At 45.2% G+C, this 26,175-nt stretch overlaps 2 protein-coding genes across 2 annotated transcripts in view; one reads left to right on the forward strand and one right to left on the reverse strand.

Moving 5' to 3' along the window:
* ADAP1 (ArfGAP with dual PH domains 1) overlaps positions 1-10,811 on the forward strand; it is an 87,604-nt gene extending 76,793 nt beyond the window's left edge. Inside the window, exons 6-11 of the mRNA XM_072120451.1 lie at positions 325-471; positions 1,158-1,241; positions 4,451-4,513; positions 4,631-4,702; positions 4,967-5,195; positions 7,533-10,811. Coding sequence (XP_071976552.1) covers positions 325-471; positions 1,158-1,241; positions 4,451-4,513; positions 4,631-4,702; positions 4,967-5,195; positions 7,533-7,561 — 624 coding nt within the window. The 3' untranslated portion in view covers positions 7,562-10,811. The remainder of the gene's footprint in view (positions 1-324; positions 472-1,157; positions 1,242-4,450; positions 4,514-4,630; positions 4,703-4,966; positions 5,196-7,532) is intronic.
* Positions 10,812-12,268: 1,457 nt separating this feature from the next.
* GET4 (guided entry of tail-anchored proteins factor 4) lies at positions 12,269-20,997 on the reverse strand. Its single transcript, XM_072120452.1, has 9 exons — positions 20,742-20,997; positions 18,091-18,169; positions 17,577-17,658; positions 16,376-16,525; positions 16,092-16,230; positions 15,055-15,195; positions 14,313-14,388; positions 13,142-13,214; positions 12,269-13,021 (listed from the first exon to the last, which is right to left on the reverse strand). The coding sequence occupies exons 1-9, from the start codon at positions 20,891-20,893 to the stop codon at positions 12,930-12,932; spliced, it is 984 nt and encodes a 327-aa protein (XP_071976553.1). The 5' UTR covers positions 20,894-20,997; the 3' UTR covers positions 12,269-12,929.
* Between the last annotated feature and the right edge of the window lie 5,178 nt (positions 20,998-26,175).

Consider the following 26,175-nt stretch of genomic DNA (forward strand, 5'->3'; position numbering starts at 1 on the left):
CGCATAAAGGGACAAAGGCTCATTGTTATTACATGAGTATTGAGCGACTACGACACCAGAGATCAGCGGTGCCAGGGCCCCACAGATATGTCATGTTATGTCTCTGCCGGTTACCATATGTGACATATATATAGCGCAGAGTATTGCCCCCACACCATTGATACAATCCATACACATAGATAGGATGGTAATATTGTGTTTCGTTATATTATATGTCTCCTAAGAGAACCTCACTTCATCTTTTCAGTCTCAAACAAGAATATGATCTGTAAGTGAATCTGCCCCCCCACCCCCAAATTTTATTGGTCTAAATGATTTTTACAGGCAAGAGAACCCAAAGCGATTATAAAGATCGAACATCTGAACGCAACCTTCCAGCCGGCCAAGATAGGAAACCCAAACGGCCTGCAGATCACATACCTGCGGGACAACAGCACTAGGAACATCTTCGTGTACCATGAAGATGGCAAGGTGAGTGATCCGGGAGGGAACCCGTCAGCTACAGGGTCATGTACTAACTAATCATATGGCTGTGTAGGTGACACTTTCTGTATCTGAAGCATTGCCTGTCCTGAAAACATGGATGCAGAGAAGCTTCTATTTTTAATTATATGCAAATGAGAATTTAAGTGCACTGTGGGCGTGGCTGCGAGATCTGGCTCTTAGGTAGAAAATTTGTACACGGCGCACAAGCAGGATAGATAAATACGATGCTGGGAGTCCTATTAAGTTTGGAAAATATGTCCACTATAATATTTATATCCTAGAAGTATCCCGGATCCATTACACTAAGACAAGCTCCTCTTTAATATCCTGCTGCCATGTCGGACGCCAGTGCAGCTGTCAGAGAAAGCAGAAGTCTGGAGACGTCAGTAATGGATCTTGATGGCTTTTGCCCTTTCATGTGACTAGTGATCAGCAGAACGAATCAGCGGCCATCCACCAGGCACCTGTCTAGGGTGCAGCCATGGGGAGGTGGCCGCTTCCTATAACAGCTCCCAAATGACAGAGCGCTGGTAACCCAGAGCTGGCCGACTGCTGCCACCTACTGGGCTAATGGGAGAAGTGCACGCTGTGATGTTTTTGTGTTTTCCGTTGTACTTGGAGCGATTTTTGCTTCGATCCTTGTTAATTTATGTCATTTGTTGCCATGGCAGGAAATCGTGGATTGGTTTAACGCTATCCGAGCAGCGCGGTTCCACTACTTACAAGTGGCTTATCCTATCGCAATGGATGTGGATGTAAGTTTCGAATTCGGTTTTGGTCAGAGCCCATTGGGTTGTTCTTGAAGCAATCATGCACACGCATTTCTATTCAACAGATACATTGATTTATATGGGTTTAGGCTGCGGTCACATGGTTTTAACATTGAATACAACAGCTGAGGAGAGGAGATTTCCCTAATTACACGCAGACTCACACACCTAGCTCACAACCCTGGCTATGAGCCACCTGCCCAGGCCAAAAAACTCAAAGCAGGTCCTATTCCTGCCCGTGTTTGGTGTCATTGGTAGTCACACACACACGGATGACACATGGGCCACAAAGAGTGAACTGCGGATCCCTTGTTTGAGGCCCGAGAAAACACACATTCGTATACACAAGGACTGGTGAAGACACTGCAATCCCTCTCCATATTCTCAGCCAAAGACACAATTTTGAGGGAGATTTATTAGAAGTGTCTGAGAGCAGAACTGTTCTAGTTGCCCATGACAACCAATCAGAGCTCAGCTTTCATTTTCCAGCAGCAGTTTTTAAAATTACAACTAAGCTCTGATTGGTTTCCATGGGCAACTTGAACAGTTTTACCTCAGACACCTCTGTTAAATCTCCCCCATTATGATTACAGTATGTGCAGCCCCGCACATACGATCTTTGCACAGATGGGAAGACCACTGGTCGCTTGGGTGTAAGACCCATAGTGTGAACACAGCTTGAGAATAGGCCATTACTATCAGATGGGAATGAGTCCAAGAGTTGGTACCACCTCAAATTTGCTATTTGTACAGTAGTAGCCTCCAATGCAGCAGCTACACAATGAAATGGGTGGTGGAAGCAGACAGCTCCATCTACAGCGTAGTGGCTATTCTAGGTTACTGCAGATAAACTCCCATTCACCTAATCGTCATCAGATCTCAGCCTCTAGACATGTTCACATGCAGAGTTTTGATGCTTTGAAATACACTTGAAATCCTCCACCCAGGTCACGCATTGGCCAACATTTATGAAAGCGTTTGCGCCAATTTTCTGTCTGACTTTGCACTGGAAAAATCTGCAAACTGCTTGTACATGTATTTATAAAGCGTCTGCGCCACTTTTGTGTTGCAGCTGCACTGTGTCCGCCGTGCCACCAAATTCTGTACCTAAAGGGGCGTTTCGGTGCTGAGTCAGACATGGCGCAACTCGACAAAATTGTGTCACACGCTCTATATTAAAAGTTGGTGCACACTTCCTGAGCAGTGCAAGGGGCCCCTGATTCATGAAGACAGGCAAACTGCACATAGTAGAGACTACACGAGTTTTTATAAATGTACCCTATTAAGTTAACATTGTGGCCCACATTTGTTATTAGTGAGGTAAAACTGCAGGTAGTGCACTAATGTACAGCGTGAGCCACATTCATGAAGACCACATCTCGGCCTTCGACTTCACGAATGTGGCGCACGCTGCAAGTGGCCAAATGCACCAACTGCATGCACCCAATTTTTTCTGATGCACTCAGTGTAAGGGGCGTGCGACACATAAATGTGGCAGCCAGAGCGAAAATGCACCTGAACGCCCCTTGCTGTGCGCACTACACTACTGTGACACACTACTAGCGCTGACACTTCATAAATACATCCGCAACCAGAATACGTACTAAATGTGTCTCCTGCGCGTTTACTAAACACTTGCAGTGTTGTCTCTATGTATAATTGGGGAGAGGTGAACCCATTCAATTGCGTTTCCAAACGCAATCACAACGCCACATGAGAATGCACGGTCTCCAGGTGAAATCAGCTGCAGGTCCACAAAATTCTCACGAAATCCACTTCAAAATACAGAGCGTTTGGTTCCATGAGCCTCTTTCTATGAATTTCCATTCAACGGAACTACAAAGCGCACTCTATACTTTCCAGGAGGAAATACAAGGAATTTAAGTGTAATAAAGAACATATAGCTGCAGCATAAAAACTCTAGAGACTCTGTATTTCTCTCCTGGAGACTGAACACACAGGGGACTTTCACGTTAAGGCTCAGGGGAGTCTCAGCTGATAACAGGGTCCAGAGTCCAGGGAAGCTGTCAGTGATATATGATATACAGCCTCACCAATCCAGCTGTCACACTAGTCACATAATCCTCTACCCCAGAGCTTGCAATCTACACGTACCAGTACACATAATGCAGGCAGGACCCTGGTCACATGTTGCAGCTTCTGTAAGGCCAAAGTATTAGAGGGCTTGCTCAGGTTTAGAAGACATGGCTGCTTTCTTCAGGGGCGGCACGGTGGCTGAGTGGGTATTACTTCTGCTTTGCAGCACTGGGGTCCTGAGTCAACATCTGCAAAGAGTTTGTATGTTCTCACCGTGTTTGCGTGGGTTTCCTCCGGGTACTCCAGTTTCCTCCCACACTCCAAAAACATAATGTTAGGTTGTTTAGATTGTGAGCCCCATGGGGACAGGGACCAATTTGACATGCTTTGTACAGCGCTGCGTAATCTGTGTGCACTATATAAATAAAGAATTATTATTATTATATTATTATTATGTGTAGAAGTGCAAAGAAATCCCATTCACTTCACTGAAGACCACAGAGCCATAGCTAACAATTTACCCATATACATTTCTAGGAGGGATAACAGAGGAATTTCACAGACATAAATTCTTAATGTAAGAAAAAAAAATTACCCTCCCTTAAAGGAAATCTACCATCAAGCATGAATAAAGCAGGGACACTTCTGGATCCAGGTGCCATGATGACTGTGGTAAGCTTCTTATATTTGTTATCCATGGCCTCCTGCCTTCTAAAATCAACTTTTACAATTATGCTAATGAGTCAGATGTGGTTGGGATGCGCTACCAGAGCCCTTCTGTAGTTTAACAGGCTACTACACTATCTCCTCCCTCTCTGCTCCCTCAGCACTTCCCCCGCCCTCTGCCTGATGTAATCTCACAGCAGCAGAGGAAGTTTCAATACATAGTGGGAGGGGGGAAGTGCTCCTGCACAGTATAAGAGCATGTGAAGCTACAGCACAGAGGTGCTCTGCTAACAACCCTCTGGCTCATTAACATACTTTTATAAGTAGATTTTAGGAGGAAGGAGGCCATAGATAACAAATATAAGAAGATTCCCACAGTCCCGGTGCCTGGATCTATGAGTAATGTCCCTGGTTTATCAGGATGGATTTTGATAGTAGATTTCCTGGAAGGTGGTAGGAAGGTTTCTACTAAATTTTTATTCTATTTTTAGTTGGTGCCAAAGCTGACTAGGAACTTTCTTAAAGAAGGATATATGGAAAAGACCGGTCCGAAGGTGAGGAAAATGGAACGATCTTCTAATTCTAGTAGAAAAAGTTATCAGGGGAATGGATCAGAACTGGATCTAAGGATAAGTCTACACATTGTCTGATGTACATGTCTCTGTTCCCAGCACACCGAGGGCTTCAAGAAGAGATGGTTCACCTTGGATGACAGGAGATTAATGTACTTCAAAGACCCCATGGTAAGAATGTGTGATGGATGGTACCAGCCGAGCCCCCCATTCTTGTACAAGAGGCCGGAGAATCACCTTCTACAATGGGGGGGTGGGGGCAGGCGTCACCCCTGGTGCTGTTGGTTATGCCGTGAATCTGGTGGCACTGTCCCTTTAAATCTTACAATGTCATTAATATTATGACTTTCCTGCATTGTGTGTATTTGGTCATGGTCCTGGTAGTGACAGCTGCCCCCACCTCCATCCTGATCCCCCTCTGTGGTCCCCCTGCAGGACGCCTTCGCCAGAGGAGAAGTGTTTATTGGGAGCACCGAGAACCACTACAAGGTGGAAGAAGGACTTCCTGCGTCCACACAGGGGAACCACTGGCAGTTCGGCATCACCATCACTACCCCCGACAGGAAGTTCCTGTTTACATGTGAGAGCGACACCGACCGCACAGATTGGATCTCTGCCTTCCAGAAAGTTCTCAATAAGCCCATGCTTCCCCAGGAGTATGCCGGTGAGAGCTCCTACGTGTACTTACTACCAAGTATCTGGTGGGGGATAGATCACTACTAACTCTTCTACCACTGCCGGAGGCCCTGTGTGGCTAAAGGGTTAATACCTTAGAAAACACACAGTGATGTCACAGTTCAGAGATAATACACACAGTGATGTCACAGTACAGGGATAATACACACAGTGATGTCACAGTACAGGGATAATACACCCAGTGATGTCACAGTACAGGGATAATACACACAGTGATGTCACAGTACAGGGATAATACACACAGTGATGTCACAGTACAGGGATAATACACACAGTGATGTCACAGTACAGGGGTAATACACAAAGTGATGTCACAGTACATGGATAATACACACAGTGATGTCACAGTTCAGAGATAATACACACAGTGATGTCACGGTACAGGGATAATACACACAGTGATGTCACAGTACAGGGATAATACACACAGTGATGTCACAGTACAGGGGTAATACACAAAGTGATGTCACAGTACAGGGGTAATACACAAAGTGATGTCACAGTACATGGATAATACACACAGTGATGTCACAGTTCAGGGATAATACACACAGTGATGTCACAGTACAGGGATAATACACACAGTGATGTCACAGTACGGGGATAATACACACAGTGATGTCACAGTACGGGGATAATACACACAGTGATGTCACAGTACGGGGATAATACACACAGCGATGTCACAGTACGGGGATAATACACACAGCGATGTCACAGTACGGGGATAATACACACAGTCATGTCACAGTACAGGGGTAATACACACAGCGATGTCACAGTACAGGAATAATACACACAGCGATGTCACAGTACAGGGATAATACACACAGTGATGTCACAGAACAGGAATAATACACACAGCGATGTCACAGTACGGGGATAATACACACAGCGATGTCACAGTACGGGGATAATACACACAGTCATGTCACAGTACGGGGATAATACACACAGTGATGTCACAGTGCAGGGATAATACACACAGTCATGTCACAGTACAGGGGTAATACACACAGCGATGTCACAGTACAGGGATAATACACACAGCGATGTCACAGTACAGGGGTAATACACACAGCGATGTCACAGTACAGGGATAATACACACAGCGATGTCACAGTACAGGGATAATACACACAGCGATGTCACAGTACAGGGATAATACACACAGCGATGTCACAGTACAGGGATAATACACACAGCGATGTCACAGTACAGAGATAATACACACAGCGATGTCACAGTACAGAGATAATACACACAGCGATGTCACAGTACAGGGATAATACACACAGCGATGTCACAGTACAGAGATAATACACACAGCGATGTCACAGTACAGGGATAATACACACAGCGATGTCACAGTACAGGAATAATACACACAGTGAGGTCACAGTACAGAGATAATACACACAGTGAGGTCACAGTGCAGGGAAAATACTACAGGAGTACTGTAGTGATACTGTACTGACATGGGAGGGAGCTGTGGACAGGAGTACTGTAGTGATACTGCACTGACAGGGGAGGGAGCTGTGGACAGGAGTACTGCAGTGATACTGCACTGACAGGGGAGGGAGCTGTGGACAGGAGTACTGTAGTGATACTGTACTGACATGGGAGGGAGCTGTGGACAGGAGTACTGTAGTGATACTGCACTGACAGGGGAGGGAGCTTTGGACAGGAGTACTGTAGTGATACTGCACTGACAGGGGAGGGAGCTTTGGACAGGAGTACTGTAGTGATACTGCACTGACAGGGGAGGGAGCTGTGGACAGGAGTACTGTAGTGATACTGCACTGACAGGGAGGAGGAGCTGTGGACAGGAGTACTGTAGTGATACTGTACTGACAGGGGAGGGAGCTGTGGACAGGAGTACTGTAGTGATACTGTACTGACAGGGGAGGGTGCTGTGGACAGGAGTACTGTAGTGATACTGTACTGACAGGGGAGGGAGCTGTGGACAGGAGTACTGTAGTGATACTGTACTGACAGGGGAGGGAGCTGTGGACAGGAGTACTGTAGCGATACTGCACTGACAGGGGAGGGAGCTGTGGACAGGAGTACTGTAGCGATACTGTACTGACAGGGGAGGGTGCTGTGGACAGGAGTACTGTAGTGATACTGTACTGACAGGGAGGAGGAGCTGTGGACAGGAGTACTGTAGTGATACTGCACTGACTGGGAGGGGGATCAGGAAATAACTGCGCTTATTCTATGGATGTGCCTGACATGTTTGCCTCGGGATGTGTCTGGAATTTTCACCCATTTTTTCTATACTTGTGTCTTTTTCTCTTTATAGTGGAAGCTCATTTCAAGCATAAACCATAGTGCGAGGTGTTTTCCACAACCGTCTATACAAATGCACCAGGTTTACAGCAGAAGGAAAGCGCATCCACAATGTGATGGGGAAAGGGGAATAACCCAGTAACTGTGAGCCAGATGAACCCTCACTTTCCACTACAGATGTTCAGCCAAGGACTGGGCCTGTCAGCATAATGTCTGTCTTCATGTCTCGTGCCATACTGTGTGTCCGCGCTGGTCAGGAGGTCGGCTATGGAGTCTAGGTCGGGGACTAGGTGAACATTCCTTGGTGTCCACTTCCGGCTTCCATCGTCTTCTTCTGATTAGATCTTGGTTGCACTTATTCATGAAATGTACTGGTTTTACCCCATGAGCTGGAGACACATTGGTCTTCCACCAAGACTTCTCCTTGTGTGATAAGAAGCAGGAGAGACCTTCTGTGAGATCGGAACCAAGATGACCTAAGGTCCTGAAGCTCCTCGTCTGATTTGTTTGCAATGACTACAGAGGGACACCGGTCCCTTCCATCCCTTAGGCACAATAAGCTTTTTACTCTCATGGTCCATGTTTTGTATCACCCTGAGGTACCTGGAGGAGATTCACCTGCATATTCACACGTCCTCCTGCACAACGCTTCTTCATCACGAGGGAGCGGTGGAAACCTTCAAGGAGTTTATAAGTTGTGGATACAACTTTTTAGGAATTTTTGGGGATCCCAGCTCATAACCCTCCACCAATCTTTTAGTCAAACGTGTCAACATGAAGCAACAATAGAAAAAGTTGTATATTATGCTGCTGCTGACGTGGATGAACTCATAGATGACAAGGAGACCATGTATACATCGTACAACGAGACCTCTACATATATCATTCTATGTCTCATTTTGTGGATTGTATACATCCAATCATAGACTGGCAGCCTCTTGGCAGGGCGGCGTGCTAGTATGGCTTGACCAAGTGGATGATGGGGATCCATCCTTATAGTTAATGTACATCTTTTAACGTTAAGTAATTTTTCTTGCTGATTCATAGGTTAAAAAGACAGATTTGGACAAACTCCTTATACACATATCCAAATATTAGTTCTGACCATTACTGTCACACTGGATTCTTGCAGCCACCACTGGATGGAGCTATTGAGCTCAATGTATACAGTGTTGCCAGATTCGGTGTATACAGTGCGCTCCACCTAGTGGTGACTTGTGGAGGTCTCTATAGGGAATTAAGGCCTATTACCAAAATTTATTGACTTTCATCCTCTGTAAAGATAAAGAAAGTAGTAGTAGCACAGAATTTGGGGAATTAGAAAATGGTGTTTAATGCATATTCACTTTAAGCGATTTCAACCTGTAGCACAGTCCATAAAATCTAGCCCGTAGCCATCCCCATCATCCGCTATGTATGGCTTAGTAGCACCAGCTACAATGACTCACATAAAGTATTGGGGGTCTATACAGGGGTAGTAATTGGGGGTCTTTGGATTTTACATGTTGTTTTCTATTTAATTATGTGCACATATTAGCATATTAATTAATTAATGAGCTGCTTTTCATCAGGTCACATGTTGACCGGGGGGAACATTCATGACAATTGTTTACTGAAAACTAGAATAATCACATAAGACACATATCAGCCGATACTAACAATGTATATATCTACAAGATTCCATGGTGTTCTTATGATTTGCAGCTATAAAAATATTTGTATAATATTAAGAGAAGGTCGGACACAGAACAAAGTCTTGGATGAGATCCATCACTGATATCCCTGTATACAAGATACAAAGACGTGCTGTAAACCCCTCCCCGTTGGTTTACTCTGAATTCCTGCTGCCAAACATGGCCGAATGCTATCTACAAGTTACATCTGTCCACCAGGGCCATGGTTATCCTATTGGTATGCAGCTCAAGTGCAGACCTCTATGTCACCACGGTGACAGACTACAAACTAGCAACAAGGGATCCTGTAGTCATATAACTCCAACTCTAAAGAGTAACACATGAGTAATACTGTTACCTGGTCTGTATACAATATGATGAGTAATTACTTTGTACAGCGCTACAGAATATGCTGGCGCTATATAAAAAAAGATGAAGCAGTGGCCCTTACATACAATAGTTATGCAATCTGTAGAGACTAATGCGAGAGATCAGTTGACAGCCTTAAAGGGAAGGGTATAGTAGTAACCCAGCACACACCAATATCTTAAAGGGAATTTGTTTCCTTATAGAAACTGGTAGTTTAGACTAAAGTGATAAGATTTTAGGCTAAAATTGGTCCGATACTTAAACTACTGGCCTACATGTACAAGGTGGCAAAATACCTAGTATGCTTAGACCAGAAGAAGTAATACATCAGGTCCCAAGGATTTTTAAATGTTGGGCATTCATATGCATATAGAATATTTAGTCCATTAAAGGGAGCCTGTCACCAGGAATATGATCTTTAGCTGGTAACAGATTCCAATAGCTTACGCTATGCTGTAAAAATGCCTTTGTCAGCACTCTAAATCATTTCAGTCATTTATAAAACATTATTTCACATTAACTGGCTCCCTGCCAGCGGCGTGCGGTGAGTCCCAGGGGAGGGGAGGAGCAGTTGCAGCAGGCAGGGACTCCAATCCTCCACGCCATCCCCCTCCCCACTCAATTCACATGACAGGAGGTGGAGAGGAAGCTGGAGGAGCGTAGAGGAGTGACACAGGCTGCAACTGCTCCTCTCCCAGGACTCAGTTAATGTGAAATAAAGTTTTATAAAGTACTGATATTTATTCAGAATGCTGACAAAGGCATTTTTAAAATCTGCATTTACGAGGCACCAGATGAACATCACATTCCCGGTGACAGGTTCACTTTAAATACAGACCATATTTTTTTAGTTTGAACTTGGGATCCAAACTCCAGGCTTCCTTGCAGGTCTATGCCCCCCTCCGCTATGGTCCATATTTATTGTGAGGGGATCTTATAGGCAGCTACCACACATATTGTATTGTGTCTCCTGCACCAGCTGACCCTCCCCTCCCCCTCTGTGCTTTTCTATTTTAGAAATCTTATTTACTACAATATCATTCCACTATCCGGTACATGTGAAGGCGCCCGGGGCCCGGCCGCAGGAGGCTGACCCTCTGTCTTGTACATAGCATGTTTACACCTCTGGACTGTGACGCAGGATTTGGGCTCAGCGTCTGTAAATTCTCATTCATTAGGCTGTATACATTTTGGTTGGTCACCAATCGTGGTACTAAATGTAATTCTGATCAATAAATTATTACACTAAACCTGCGTTTGGGCTCTAGTGGCCATGTCTGGTATTGCAACAACATTTACCAAAAAGCAGAAGACAACACTACAAGCTGCTCTCTACTGCACAGGACTCCTTGATTTCTATGGGACCTCCAGTGCTCCTGATAGTCCTAGTCTCTATAGGGGCAGCTCAGGGTGACTGGTGCCAGACACGTGTTTGTGAAACTTCCAAATTCAGATATTTATTCTCTATCCTGTATGCACGTTTTGCCAATTGCAGTTATATTAACTTTCTACATTTCTTTTTTCCAAACATCTAATCTCCATCATCTTAGGGATCTGGGCTAGCAGGATACATGAGCCGGGCTGTGGAGTTAGAGCTGGTGACCAGCTGGAGTCGGAGTCGTGATAAAATGCACCGACTCGGACTCCATAAATATATAATAAATTATTTTAAAAATGATGAAAATTCCTTTAAATGTCTGTTCTATTCCTGATCTAAGGATTTAAGGCGGGGGAGAACAGCGCATTGTCATATATTGTTCAACAGTAACCATCACCCTAAATGCACCAACAACTACAGTACAGCACATAACGCCACCTCAGAAATTGTAAATACCCCTGCAACCCAATACTGCATTCAGAGCAGATAGTAGTGGAGACCCCAGAGCAGATAATGAAAAATAGTGGAGACCCCAGAGCAGATAATGAAAATAATAGAGAAAGCTCAGAGAAGATGATGATAATACTGGAGATCCCCAGAGTAGATAATAAATAAATCCTCTCCTTTCCTGGCTCCTCCTCTGCTCCCTGCACCTTCTTCTCTCCTTGTGCTGCTCTGTGTCTCAGATGTATGCGCTGGCATCAGGGCTCGGAGCAGAGCCGCACCTGGAGCAGGAGTGGCACAGGGAGCAGTACGGTTGATAAGTACTTACCAGTCCTGGGTCCTGACCCCAGTGTACATACAAAGTCAGGACACCACAGAGCAGCAGGAGAGGACTTCTCAGCTGCACTCACTGCTACCCGGCCTCCAGCAACAATGAACACTGCTATCAGTTGTAGAAATGCCTACTGGACAGAAGGTTACTAGCTGAAACTTGAGGTGTTACAGGCTGCATGTTGCCGCATGGCCAAAGGTGGTGCATATCTGTTCCAGGCGAGTAGTTGAGATGAATATAGCTGCACTTTATGTACATGCTCAGTAGTGAATCTCCTCTGCTATAGATCAGAGGAAAAGGAGAAGGAATTCCTGCCCTCATCTTAGAGCTACTATAGTGACCAGGTCTGTGGAGTTGGAGTCTGTGACCATTTTGATGGAGCTGGAATCAAAGTCGGAGTTAGAGAAATTGAGTTGGAGTCGTAAGCCCCACAACCCTCTGAGCAAGCGGGATGTATGAGCAAGCAACCAGAAGAATCCATATGATGAACAGCAATCAATACGATTCTTACTACACCTCATACGACAGAAGAAGAGACAATCGCTGCCACAGACTGTAAGATACATTGGATGATTTATTCCATAGCACTGCATGTGTCTGCTCCGGTACCGCTCTGCTGTTATAAATTAAAAAAAAAAAAAGACAGTTTCGGTTCCATTGGGACGTCCCGGTACTGTACTGAGGGGAGGAGAAACGTACAAAACCACCGGATCCATAATAAATATTGCATATTAAAAGAAAGTCCAACGGAAATTAAATAAATTGAAAAGAGGTGTTTATATTGGATGTGCCGCTAACATACAAGACAATCGCACGAGGGGGGAGATTAGTCCCGAATCTTCATGATATTGGGGCTTGGCTGTGATATTAAGCTATGGGGTGGCGGAGGTTGTTCTGCTTGGCTGTCACACTGTAAGAAAACCATGTGCTTGCTTGGCATTTATAGAAAGAATAAAAAATATATATAGCAGAGGCGGGAGGGTCGGCCGAACATTCACTCTATTCACTATCCCCCCCTTCCCCCGTGACGTCATTTATTTAGAGCAAACACTTAATTCTTCCATCATCGGGAGCGGAGGACGGGCTCATGGCGGCCGCCCAACAAATGACTCTTCAGAGACTCGGATCATGGAATGAAGTCTTTAGGGCTCCAGTTTTTTTTTTGTTTTATTGTTCTGATTCATGCAGCTCCTAATCACATATTCTCTCTCGCGCTCAATCTAGCTCAATGGGACTGCTGTCATCATGGCCGTCTTCCACATCATCGTCCTCGTCACCCGCTCCCATGAGACTGTTTAACAGGTTACCTAGAAGAGGAAAAAAAAAAGTCTCATCAGCCATTACACCAATTCATCATGTGATCACTTTTTGCATTATGACCCACCCCTTTAAAAGCACTTTAGTACATAAGCTCAGCCAGGACTTACCTAATAATCCCCCATAAGAAGATGACTGTTTAGGAGGTACACCAAAGAAAATCTGTCCTATCCTGTCCAAATACTGGAAGAGAGAAGAACAAAGCAGAAGACAGAACTTCTATATGAACAGTTCAATAAACAATATGATGTAGAGAGCAACAAGAGCTCAAGTGTAAAAAGTGTACACTAGGGGGCGCCATGTGCTGGGCAGAAGGTGAAATATGTCAAAAAACCGTTTAAAGGTAACCTATCAGTAGAAATTAATCCAATTCATCACTAAAACCAGCATATGAGGCAGATACTGTGTATATTACATCCTGTGCTTCTTTTATAGTCCCGTGATGTGACATCATGCAAACAAAAAAAAAAAAAAGCCCTGAAGTCCAGCTCTCCTTGCCCTCTGCCCAGGGATGTCAATCCTGCTCTCTGGAAGATGGAGGCACTTTGTGGCAGGAAGTGACTTCAGCGCTGAGATCCCTCCTCTGTCCCTATACAACTTATTTCAGTGACATTGCTTGGATGAGGTCCCTACGCTGGGCCATAAAAGGAACAGGATCTGGAACTTCAACCACAGCAAAAACTTAAGAAGTACCAATCACAACAGAAATAATAATAATCTGTATTTATATAATGCCATCATATCCCGTAGCACTTTACAGAGTCTGGGGAACATATACAACTAAAATAAGACATTACAGAGTAGGAACAGTCATATGAAACAATAGACTGTGTAATAGGCGCCATTCCTCCCCCTCCGGTCCTTCCAGCACAGTTTGAATCTTTTCTCTAGTCTCCATCAATGCTCCTGCCATGGACCACCCAGCTGACTGGAGAGTGCCCAATAAGCACACAGTATGGCAATTAAGATCTCAACTTCCATGTGGGCGGTCCAGAAGTTTCTGTAGCGGTGTAGCTACAGCATTCGCAAGGTATGTTTGGTTCACAATGCTTGAAATCAAATGGTAGATTTTCTTTAAGTGCCAATTAGACAATACAGCAGGTCAAATCTCATTAGCCTGGACTCTTAACATTGTGAAGTGTTCTGCTCTTTTCTGTGATAATCTGTACAACATCAAAAAATACAGGAGCCTCTTATGTGTAAAATGACAGAAACTTCTTCACTACAGACTTGCTTAGTGAATCTCAGGAGACCCCCAAATCCTCCCGCTGCTGCACCTACCTCATTATACATAGGATCTCTTTTTAATGACGGCTGATACTGTTCACACAATACTGTAAATACGGTTAATTTCCCACTAGGAATAAGGAGAAAAATATCAGAATTAGCCAATGACTACAATACAACGTCACATCAATAAAGGACTGGACCTAATAACTGCCGCCCTGGATGTGGCTCGTCTGGGGTCACCTTCTGTTTTGGCAATGAGCTATCACTTCTCGATAAGAAATCCTTGGCTGCTTCACTTACCGATGACTGTATCTAAATAACAAGATGTTACTGCCTGCACCTGACTTATTCCAGCATATGTTACATTACAATTTACAGGTATAAGGATTTGGGGTTACCCCTTGTGTCCTCCTGGGGGGGGGAAGGTTCTACAGAATCAGTCTCCTTCCCCCTCTGGCAGCTGACACTTCTACTGTAGAAGCTCAGCAGCAGTATCCAGCCATGCACTGCAGAGGCTCTGCTCCTTTCCTGCCAAGCAGGACAGAAGACCATTTCTATTGGCTGATCAGCAGTAGTTGAGCTTAGAGGAACTTGCATTCTCCTACACACCTTGAACAGTAGGTGGCAGTAGATGTAAGCGGTAAAAACTTTCTCCAATCCATGCAGTGAATATGAGATTAAATGTAAGAAGAATCTCTTGCCAAACAGCCGACCCTCCTTCTAGCCTCATCCATGACCCTGTATTTCTGCCTATTATAAGTTTCCGTCCCCCAGCAGACACGGCTACACGTACCCCTCTACAGCCAGTAGTAGAAACCAAATGAAGTTTAATAGTGGCTGCACAAACGGAGGCCCCCTCTCTATTGACGGATGCTTCTCTGTGTACGTCGTGAAAACCACGGAAGCGCCCGTTTTATTTTTTAAACAAAGAAATCTGCAATGAGAAAGAAAACACATTAATGTCAGAAAATGTAAAAATAATAAGACCTGACATATTGAATTGGTGTTAAATAATCACTTAAGGACATTTCCAGCAAAAACATAAACCAGAGACACTTACTCAGATCCAGACAACGGAACCGTGGTAATCTTATCTGTGTTATCCTCCATTCCTTCTAGAATCGACTTTTAAAATTATGCTTATGAGCCAGAAGGGCTCTGGGAGAGTCTCTCTGTGCTGCAGATTCACAGGCTGTTACACTGTCTCCACCTTCCCCCTCAGCACTTGCTCAATCTCACACAGTGTGATGAAAGAAGTGTTCCTGCACAGTGTAACATCCTATGAAGCTGCAACAGAGTAGAGCTTTGGTAATATTCCCCCCAAAGCCTTTCAGGCTCCCTTGCAGGATTTTAAAAATGCATTTTAGAAGGAAGGAGGCCATGCATAACAAATATAAGAAGATTACCACAGTCACTGTGCCTGGATCTATGAGTCGCCCTGTTTATCATGATGGATTCTGATGGTAGATTTACTTTAATTGTTGGCCTATTGAATATGTGTTAATTAAGCACTTAAAGGAATTGTCCATCGGGAGATGCAGTCAGGACAGAACTGGAATGGGACTCGGTGATAAATAGCTTCTTTAAAGTGGTTGTCTGAAAGTAAATAAATTCGGCTGCTATACTTCAAAACCAGCGCCACCCCTGACTGTGGTTTGTACCGGTATTGCAGCTCGGCTGTGTAGAGAGGACTGAAGCTTAGTTGCAATACCTCACACCCTCCATGGTCAGGAGAGGAGCTGGTTTTGGAACAACCTTTACTGGGTGATTGGGTTTAACCACTGATAGATGAAGCAATAGAAGCAGAGGCTTAGGATATAAGGTACTTACTGCAGGACGGCCTGCACCACGAACATGTCTACCTCGCTCCGATAGCCGCGGGTGGAGGAATATTCTACCAGCATATTGGCGCAGCCTTCCCCATCAGACGAGTGCAGGAAGTGGTAGCGGGACTCATAGTAGTTTTGCTCTGAAAGAAGAGACAGTTTATCATCTGCTCATTCACCCCAAATCTTTACAACAATTAAAGAAGTAAAGTTTTGCAGCCGAGCTATGACACCAACCCCCCCCTCCCCAGTGGTAAGTCTTCCCTAGTGATCAGCAGCGCCCCCTACCTTTCCACAGTGTAATAGCCAGTAACTGATGCAGCTTTGGGTGACCTAATTTTCCTGATCCTCCAGTCGACCACTTAAGAGCTCGGGATACGAAGGCCACTCGCTCCGGGGAGTTCTGATCCATCAGACTGAACAACTTGGCCAAGTTTTCTGCAGAACCAAAAAGTTACAAACATGAGAAAAGGTCCAACGACAAAAACTGTGTGAGAGGAAACCAAAGGGAATCCATGATGATAAACACAAGTCTACACGTCTGAGCAGAATATATCAGGCTCTATAGCACCTACAACCATGGTACACGGCAGCATTAACTATATGACTCATCTTTAAGATCGCATCAGGCTTGGGAGCTACAGAACTGAAGACAAAGGCGGCTGAAGACATAGTTTAATATGCGAGCAGAAGATGAAGATCTGCCTATAGCCACAGGTTTGTGGCACACACAACCACAATGTGATCTGAAAGTTGAGATTTTTATATTTAATATATAATTTAATATTTAATATTCAAATTTCTAGGTGCTACAGAACCAAAGGTGGGCAAAAGAAGTGACAATCCTATTAGCTTCTAGGCAAAAAGTGACTCTTCTCTGCACATTATTACATGACTTTGGAGGAGATATTTTATAAGTCGAGATTTCAGAGGGAATTCTAAAAAGGACATATCGTAACTGAGGGGGTTAGTAGTTTAATGGGGTAAATCTGGCGGCAGGTCGGTGGCTTGAAGAAGTGATTTACAGCGTGAAACTGCCCATTGCCTACCATGTGGATGTGTCCACGGCATTGCCAAACTAATTCAATAAAGATTTTTCCTTGCATCATCTCAGTGAGCACTTTCATTCTCGACACAATACGGACATGTACCCTTTAATATTGTGCTCAAGTCCTTAAAGGGGTTTCCTTGGTACAATATAATGGGCTATAATGGGTAATTAATCATAAAACTATGACAGTGAGAAAGTAAATGTGAGCAGAGTCTGACATTATACTACTATGTGCGGAGCCGTCTGCTTCCGGCTCTATCCAGTGTATGGAAGTAGCTGCCATCAGCTGATTGACAGGTTTCTCACCCCCATCAATCTCATATTAATGACCAATCCTATGGATGTGATATCAAGATCTTTAAAGGAAAAGTGAGAACACAATTCGCTAACAGCAAATGTGATGAAATATAACGTAGCGCCCCCACCCCGCGCGCTCACCTAACAATTCATGTGTCACTTTGGCTTCGGACTTCTCCAGTGACTCCAGCACAAGCATGGACAGATCCGCTGCGCTGTTTTGCTGTAAGGGAAAAAGAAAAACCAGCGTGAAAATTGTGAAGCCAGAAATAGCTTCATCTGGGGTTACACAACCTTTATGGATTCAGATTATACATTGTGTAGCAAAAGGTGAAGAATTTTAGAAAGTTAAGAGATGCCCAAGTCACATGATATTGCTGAAAAATATGGCTGACCATTATAGATGAGCAAACCCAATGTTTCCGCCCTGGCCCGTGCGACCAGAACATATTGCCCCATTGGTGGCAGAACAGCCAATTTGGCAAATTGACCCCCCCAATGACTAGCCATGGGTGTCCCACCAGCCAACTATAGCCATGGCTAGCGGCAAGGGGTGTCAGTTTGGTGATATCTTGTACATTACAGCACTGCCTGCTGTACTGTCACACATAGGGAGCACAGGGATGACACCGATAGATGAGGAACAGGTTCTTACTTGACCGTGGCTGAAAAACAGCAGAGCCCCGGAATACATTAATTCTCTGGCTTCCGCGTGTTTGTTCTGAGACATATACCTGAAACAGAAGGAGAAACCGGATGAGAGAAGGATTCACACCAGAATGCAGGATGTCATAATAAAGTCACTTGTAGGTCCGGATCAGTCTCCTTCCCCCTCTGGAAGCTGACAATTTAATTTCTGCTTACTTCCTACTTGCATTCATTGAACATGATACTTACTAATCAGATTACACGTTCTAATAGGGGTTAGGCAGGTGCACCTGATGTCGGCCTGCTCCCATTTTACCAATCACAGGGGGTCCCCGCAGTCCCCGCTGCTCAGATGCTTAAATAGTCACTGTTAGCAGTGACCCACAGGAACCAAGTAAGTATGTGAACGGTAGAAAAAGGGAATCAGTAAAGTTAATGTTTAACCCATTCTGAGCCCCTTTATTGGGACTCTCTATGAGGTTACGGGATCCCACGCTCAGGTCTTGCTCACATTCAGGGCGTTTTGACAAGCGGCGTCCAAAAACAAGTTCCACCAGTTTAATAGATGAACAATCGCTGCACATTGGGGAAGTCTCCGCAATTAAAGAGTAAAAATACATTTCCAGGAATGAGAAACCGGAAGTGGTTGACATCAATCTGACTGCAATAAATCTCCATCGCTGCGCTCCCACATTTCAGTTACTGTTAGGGGGAACCTGTCAGATCTATGGGTGACGCGCCCGATGTTTTCTCGTGGATGTCACACTGTACCAACACTTAGAGAGAGAAAGATCAGGACATCCACACATTATACAATGAGCTATTGTCTCTAGGATACATTCTCAAGGTTCTTAGTTACATTGTATCAGCCACTAACCATTTCAGGGTGACCTTGTTTTGGTGGCTCCCTACGCTAATGGCTGCAGCATCACATGGCGTCCACCACCACTGAAGCACGGGCCAGAGGTGCTGGCAGACTAAGCCGTACCAGCACCGCACCACAGACACAGCAGGCGCCATGCAGTACTGCACTGTGTGAACAGGTCTTAAATGTTCAATATTCTATATCAGTGGTGGCGAACCTATGGCACGGGTGCCGGAGTTGGCACTCGGAGCCCTCTCTGTGGGCACCCAGGCCATCACCCATTCAGGACTCAAGACCTCCTCCTGCAGTCACAGGCAGCGCAGTACATGCCACGTTCAGCGTTATTTTACATTGACTTAAAGTACAGCAGGAGCAAGGAGGTGCTGACAGCTGGATTAATATTGTAGTCCCTTCTCCGGACCTGTGATTCATCTTGTAAATGGGACCTTAGAGGAAAACTACAATAATAATCCAAATTTCTCCTTCTTTCTGCTTTATTGGTGTCCACAGGTCGCCAATAGGTTTGAAACCTGTGAGTTACTTTAGTTACTTTTAAATTGGCCTTTGTGAAAAAGATGTGGCTTTTGGTTGTAGTTTCGGCACTCGGTACCCAAAAGGTTTGCCATTGGTGTTCTATATGGTCACAGAAACCGGCTGAGAGGAAGTAGGCGACCACTAATAAATATATATATACACACACAAATGGCCCAAATGGGGCGGAGTTCTGGTACCAGGATGCTGATGCCGCCCCTATTAATTTTGACCCACTAAAACAAGGTCACCGTGAAGTGATTAGTGGCTCATGCAGTTTGATCAAAATGTAACTAAGAACCTTGGGGGAGATTTATCAGAAGTGTCTAAGAGCAAAACTGTTCTCGTTGCCCGTAAAAACCAAAGCTCAGCTTTCATTCCATAAACAGCTGTGGGAAAATGAAAGCTGAGCTCTGATTGGTTGCCATGGGCGACTAGAACAGTTGTTCTCTTAGACACTTCTGATAAATCTCCCCGGTTGGGGGGGTCGGTTATTGTGCACATGGGGCTCGGAAAAGGACAATACTGATGACATACGGACTGGGGGTCCTGAGAATAGCGCACGTTCACAAGTGACATGGCATCGTACAGGATATTAGAGCCGTATTCAGACTGCATCACTGATCACTACAAAGCATCAGCCTCAGGCCAGGTCACAGCTGACCCTGGGGACGTGTAATAATAATGGGGACAGGGTAAAGGTCACCATGTAATATAGGGGTAGGTACCACACCCCCCGACCTACGGAACATTCACTTCAGTAAGACAGGACCGGCCTGAAGAGAATGGGGCGCAGGTTGGGCGTATTATCCCTGTCACTGCACAGTCTGGGGGGCTGGGGTCCTATTTTTGGGTACAGGTTAGAAAACATATAATGTAATGGTGCACGGCAATAGGCTGCAGTACACACTGTGCACAAGGGGCAGGGCTAAGGACCTGCAACATATGCTGAAGGTCCTTGAACCCTGAGGAATAAGAGCCCCCAGGACCAGGCTCCAGCCACTGACCAGCCCCATAGCAACTAGCAAGAGCCAACCAATCAGCGGAAAGGAAGTTGTCAAAACTCCAGCAGGCTAAAGGGTTAATCCACAACGCTTGACAGACGGACAAAGGGTGCTTCCAATCAAAACGCAGCATTCAAGGCTCCCCGCCTACTCCCCTAGCAACCAGAACGCCAGCAGCCAATCAGCCGGCACTTGAGAAAAGGGCCTTGGAAAGCTCTGGAACGTTGTAGTGAGAGAGGCCCCGCCCCCCGGCGTTACCTGAAGAATAAGGTGCGGTACATCTGGTGCGCCTCGTAGTAGTCGCCCTTCTCCACGCTGGCCCGCAGCTTGCCCTCCACGCGCTGGACGCCTCCCCGGTTCCGGGCGCTGCCTTTGGAGCCCTCCTGCTCCGCCATTGCAGCAGCCATCATAGAGACGTCACCTGAGCTGCGCAGATCGCCTCACACGCTCCGGCCCCCCCTCTGCGACGTACGGAAGCCGAGCACAGCCAAACGCACCCCGGCTGTCACGTGACGCGGACGGCGCCGCTGATTGGCTGTGGGCGGATACATAGTTACACGATAATACGAGGGGGTAGTAATACGTTACCTCATGTCTCCGGTGAGGAGCGGACGTGTGCACACAGCTAGTGTGGCGCTAAGGGTGATGTCACAAGCGGCGTTTTGAACCCGGTTTTGGTCCAGTCCGTCAAAAAAACGCATGCGTTTTTGACCAATTTTACTAAAGATGATTGGTAAAACCTGTCAAAAACTCATGCAGTTTTTGACGGACTGCTTAAAAACGGGTTCAAAACGCAACATGTGGCATCACCCTACGGCTTCTATACATATATGATATATATTATGACATGTAAAGAGCAAGGTGAATGTGTTTGAATAAAATATAAAATAAAATTTACTTGCCCATAAATAGTTTACGATTTTTCTGTGTTAAATTAAAGTTGCGTCCAATTCCTTTAAAAAAAAATTTATGCTGAAAATGAAGTCAAATCTTAGCGTAAAACAGTCCATGTGACCACACAAAACCGGATAAAGTTGCCCTCACAGTCTGTGAAATACAATGAATATGCGCATTGGCCACATGTACAAGAATCCCATGACATTGCGGAACAAATTAAAAAAAAACTGGTGTCTGAAATTTTTTGCCTGATTCGGGGTATTTTTGAGCTGCCGATTCCTTTTCCCCTAGCGGCGCTAGTTTCTGCGTCTCACAAGATGGGCCACATTAAGTGGGGCTAAGTGCTCCCACATATGATGCCCCCCCATGATTCACCTGATCTGTCAAGAGACCAGAGTTTAATGGATATGGGGGCCAGGGCTAGTGATGGTTTTTTCGCGAACAGCCGGCACAAAGAGCCGGCTCATTCATGTGAACGACCCGAGCCGATGGCTCACCACGGCCCCTTTAACCCGATAAAATCGGGTTAAAAGTGGAGTGGTGTGACTGACTGGCCTGCGGCTCCCTATTATATATTTAATAGGGAGCCGTTCAGGAGCCAGAAGAGCCGGCTCTTCTTAGTGAGCGGAGCCTAATGAGCCAACTCGCTAAGAAGAGCCGGAATTCCCATTACTAGCCGGGGCGCTTCTATGCCAGGTCTGACCTAGTGTAGATGTGCGCCATAGCCTGCGCCCAAACAATCCAATGTAAGGCCCGGCCCTGCCAAACTGGTGTAGGGGTGCACTGCAGACAGCTCCCCCTCTTATTCTGCCCCAGCAGTAAAATAATGAACACAGATACTCACCTCTCCTTGTAGGTAGCTCTGAAGTTGATATTATCAGGAAGGAGGCCATGGATAACAAATATAAGAAGGTTATCACAGTCACGGTGCCTGGGTCTATGAATGAGTGCATCATGATGGAGTGCCCCACTTCATAGTAATATATGGCGTACTGCGCTGGTTTAAGGCGAAAGATAGGACAGAAGATAGAAAGATGTGCCCATTGTCGTGTATGGGGGACATATATATACGTCCCCCATATGTTCATGTGAATGTAGCCTTAGTGTCCCTGGTGTAACCTGATGGATTTTCAAGAGATTTTCTTTAAAGGAACCAAACCATGTGAGCGGCCTGCAGCTCCTCTATCCGATACATTGGGGCACATTTACTAATGGTCCGAATCACGTTTTTCCGTCAGGTTTTGCCTGTTGTTCCTATTGCCTTGTTTTTCCTATTTGCCCCAGAATTTTGGTGTACGCGATCGGATTGTGGCGCATTGGCGCCTGCTTTCACGCGACAGAAAACGGGGGCGTGGCCATCGGAAAACCTGCGAAATTTTTTTTAAAAAATTTGTGTCGTAAAATTGCACTCACATACACCGAGACGTAGGAGCTGAACTCCGTGGACTTCAGCGCAGCAGCGACACCTCGTGGACATCGGGCGCACGACCTTAGTGAATCCCGGCAGAACCCGAATCAATGCCAGAGAACGCACCGCTGGATCATTACTGGACCAGGTAATTACATCTGCCCCATTTTGTAACATTGTATCCAGGATGATTGAATTGTGCATTAGTTACACTGTGCGTAATCTTGGTTTAGGTTCAGCCCTCCAGTGGCTGGGGGAGGTGTAACATATGGACAGATGTAGCGAGGTGTCTGTGACCGCTGTGGTCACCTTATAAAGCTGCACTGTCACTACCTGTACATGCGGCCATTGATTGGGTCAGGACAACTAAAGAAATCCAGAGACAACTTTATGTTCCGGGTGGTATAATGTGTTGTGTATCCAGTCTGGACATCTGCAGCATGTGGTAAATTTACCCTTATTGTGATGAATCAGTAGGTGGAGCTGCAGCCGCTCACTGTGCACACAGGGGTATTAGTCTGACTACCTGAGGGGTCTAGTAGTTTAGTGGGGTAGAACCTGGCATTAGGTTCTATTTACTAGGAGATGACCTCCGTATATTGATGGTTCCACCGTCCCTGCCAGTTTTTCTGCTAGAAATTCCAGTTTTTAGAGAAGTTCTCTGTGGCTGCAGCCAACATGAGGCTCACCCTGTCCTTCACAGACTGTGGTGATTGCAGAGTTATTCTAGCAGCATGGTGTACCCCATACAAACTATCCATCAAATGTTGAGCAATGGAGATTAGATCACCTATATACTCAAGTATAAGCAGAGGCCCCAAGATAAACAAAATAACGGCTCAGCCAGGCTCCAGGCAATGCATTTGAGGTCCTTTATTCGTGCAAAATTAGTGCAACATCCACGATGTGGGGAAACAGCAACAGCTTACGCATTTCGGGCGGGTTAACCGTCCTTAATCATAAGCATAGGCCCCCCCATTTTTGTCTAGGGTGGGAAATGCCTTGGACACAGCCTCCCGTGAGTGTGTGAGAGCGAGTGAGAATATATTATATATAGCTATTCATCCACCGCTCCAAGTATATAGGTAGCCAGCCATTGCCCCCCCCCCCCCCACTATATAGCTAGCCACCCCCCTGCCCCCCAGTATGTAGATAGTCAGCCCAAATGTGGAACATGACCATAAAACAAAGCTCTGTGTGCAGACTCATATGGAGGGCAGTGTGGTCCCAACACAAGATTGGAACCCAATTTCAATTCCTAGGAAAATGAAACCATTATACAGCTGTGTGCATCAGTCACCAGCAGGGGGCAGCATTACTCTGTGGAAATACTTGGAATCAGAAAACAATCCCAAATGGCGATTGTTCTAATTCTTCAGTCCAAACCACCAGACAAAATTCTGAGACTGGAAGGGTAATATTAATGACTGATAAGAAGATATTTTGGACAACTGTGCGCTTCTGATCTTGAGAGAACAGTTTGGGGATGATCTTCTATTCCAGAATGACCTAAGCATAAAGAAATAATGGGGTGCATTGAAACTGGAAGAAATAGGAACACTCCAAACCCCATTTTTTTTTATACACACACCAAATAGAATAATTTGGGAGAATTAACCTGTATGGAAAGTGAAGGATAGTCCAGCCCCACAGAAGGGCTGCAGTGGCTCATGTGCTGAATATGAACACGTCAGAGGGCTCAGTTTGGGAAGTGGTTTCCCTCCTTTCATTAAAACTAACATGCACCCTCGGTTGAGCCTGCGTGTTTATGGTCATGGTGAAGGGTCTGGATAAAATCGCTTCATATCTGCAGCCCGCTGAATAACAAGCCGAAAGATTACAGAAAAGTAGTAGACTGTTTATTTACCTCTCCAAATATTACATGCACTCAAAAAGTAAACTCTTTATTTAAAACATTTCAATATTTTATCAATATAGAGCAAAGCAAAAACAAAAAAATCCACATACCGAAAAAACAAAACAAAAATGCCTTTACAAAAATACATTGCACAGTCCTATGCGGAATTGTAAAAAATAAATATTTTTTTTTCTTTTTTATGCAATTTCTTTTGGGGGAAAATGAAAAAAAAAAAACTACCGGTATATAGGAGTCCCTTTATACCCCTATGCCCCTCCCCCCACCCCCCAGCGGTGTGGGGCCTATATAACAAGTTATTTCTGTACACCTCATGGCTAGGCCGTCGCCGCTTACAATCCTGGACTGTTGTGCAATATACATAGAAATTCTATTCAAAGAGCCAGTCAGCGGAGACCTCCGGGCAGAGCGGTGGGAACCTGAGGGCCAGGGCACGGCGAATTATGCGCCGCGTACCTCAAAAGCCGAGGCGCGGTCCCATCTTGTATAAAAAGGTCTCTATAAATATATACATAAAAAATAGCACGTTTCTTTTTGGCTAGCTTTCTCAAAATAATTTAAAATATACAAATAAAAGCTTACAGAAAGAAGGAGAAGAAGGGGACAAGATGGAGCAGAATTAGAAATGTGACAGAGGGAGCCCTCAGATCTATTCCACCAACATCCAAATACTATTTTGGCAAAATGAGCATCAATAAGAGTCCACCTCGACCAGAGGACCTTCAACGTTCCCTCTTGTGCACCATCTTTTCTGCCGAGGTCAGGAGGCTGCAGTAAAGCCACATAGTTACATTAACTCAGAATCGTACAGAACCCTATAGTGACCAGAGTCGTCTTCAAAAGACCCTAGATTATTTTTTCAGAGGAACCAATGTACCCAAAACTACACCATCAAATGTGTTGTCAGCCGGCCCATCACTATTCTCAACCATGGATCTATGGTTGTGCCTGGTATTGCAAGGCCAAGCTGTGCCATACACAACCCTTCCATATGTGCAGCATTGTAAGTAGTCAGCCATGTTTCTTTAACTATATGCCCTTCAGGAGTTCGGCCGGAGAGGACATCTCAAGGACATAACTGGGGCCCATACTTATAACATGTATTGTTGTGCTCATCCATACAAACTTTGGTTACTTCTACCAAGGTCTTCGGTAGCTGCGTCATACGCGTGCGACTATACAAAAGGTCTTGGATTCAATCCGTATTGGTAATCTGCAACCCACGTGATGTAGCGCGGTCCAGACCGGATACTGCGGCACCATTCAGTGGGCGATCTGGATTCCCGCTAACCCTGAGCGGTCAGCATACGGCATCTCATCGAGCTTGGAGAAAAGAGGAAAAAAGAAAAAGGGGAAAAAAGCAGCTGCTAAGTGCTTCCCGAATGGCAGGACTCGTAGATAAGTGTTCTTTGTTTTGGCCTTGTGGATTCTCTATGGATCCTTGCTCCCGCCCTCGTGTCTGATATGTTCCAGTGTTCCAGGTTTTTCAGTATTTACAATCATAAAAAGTG

The sequence above is a fragment of the Engystomops pustulosus genome, chromosome 8 (genome assembly GCF_040894005.1).
Source record: "Engystomops pustulosus chromosome 8, aEngPut4.maternal, whole genome shotgun sequence".
Lineage (NCBI taxonomy): Eukaryota > Metazoa > Chordata > Amphibia > Anura > Leptodactylidae > Engystomops > Engystomops pustulosus.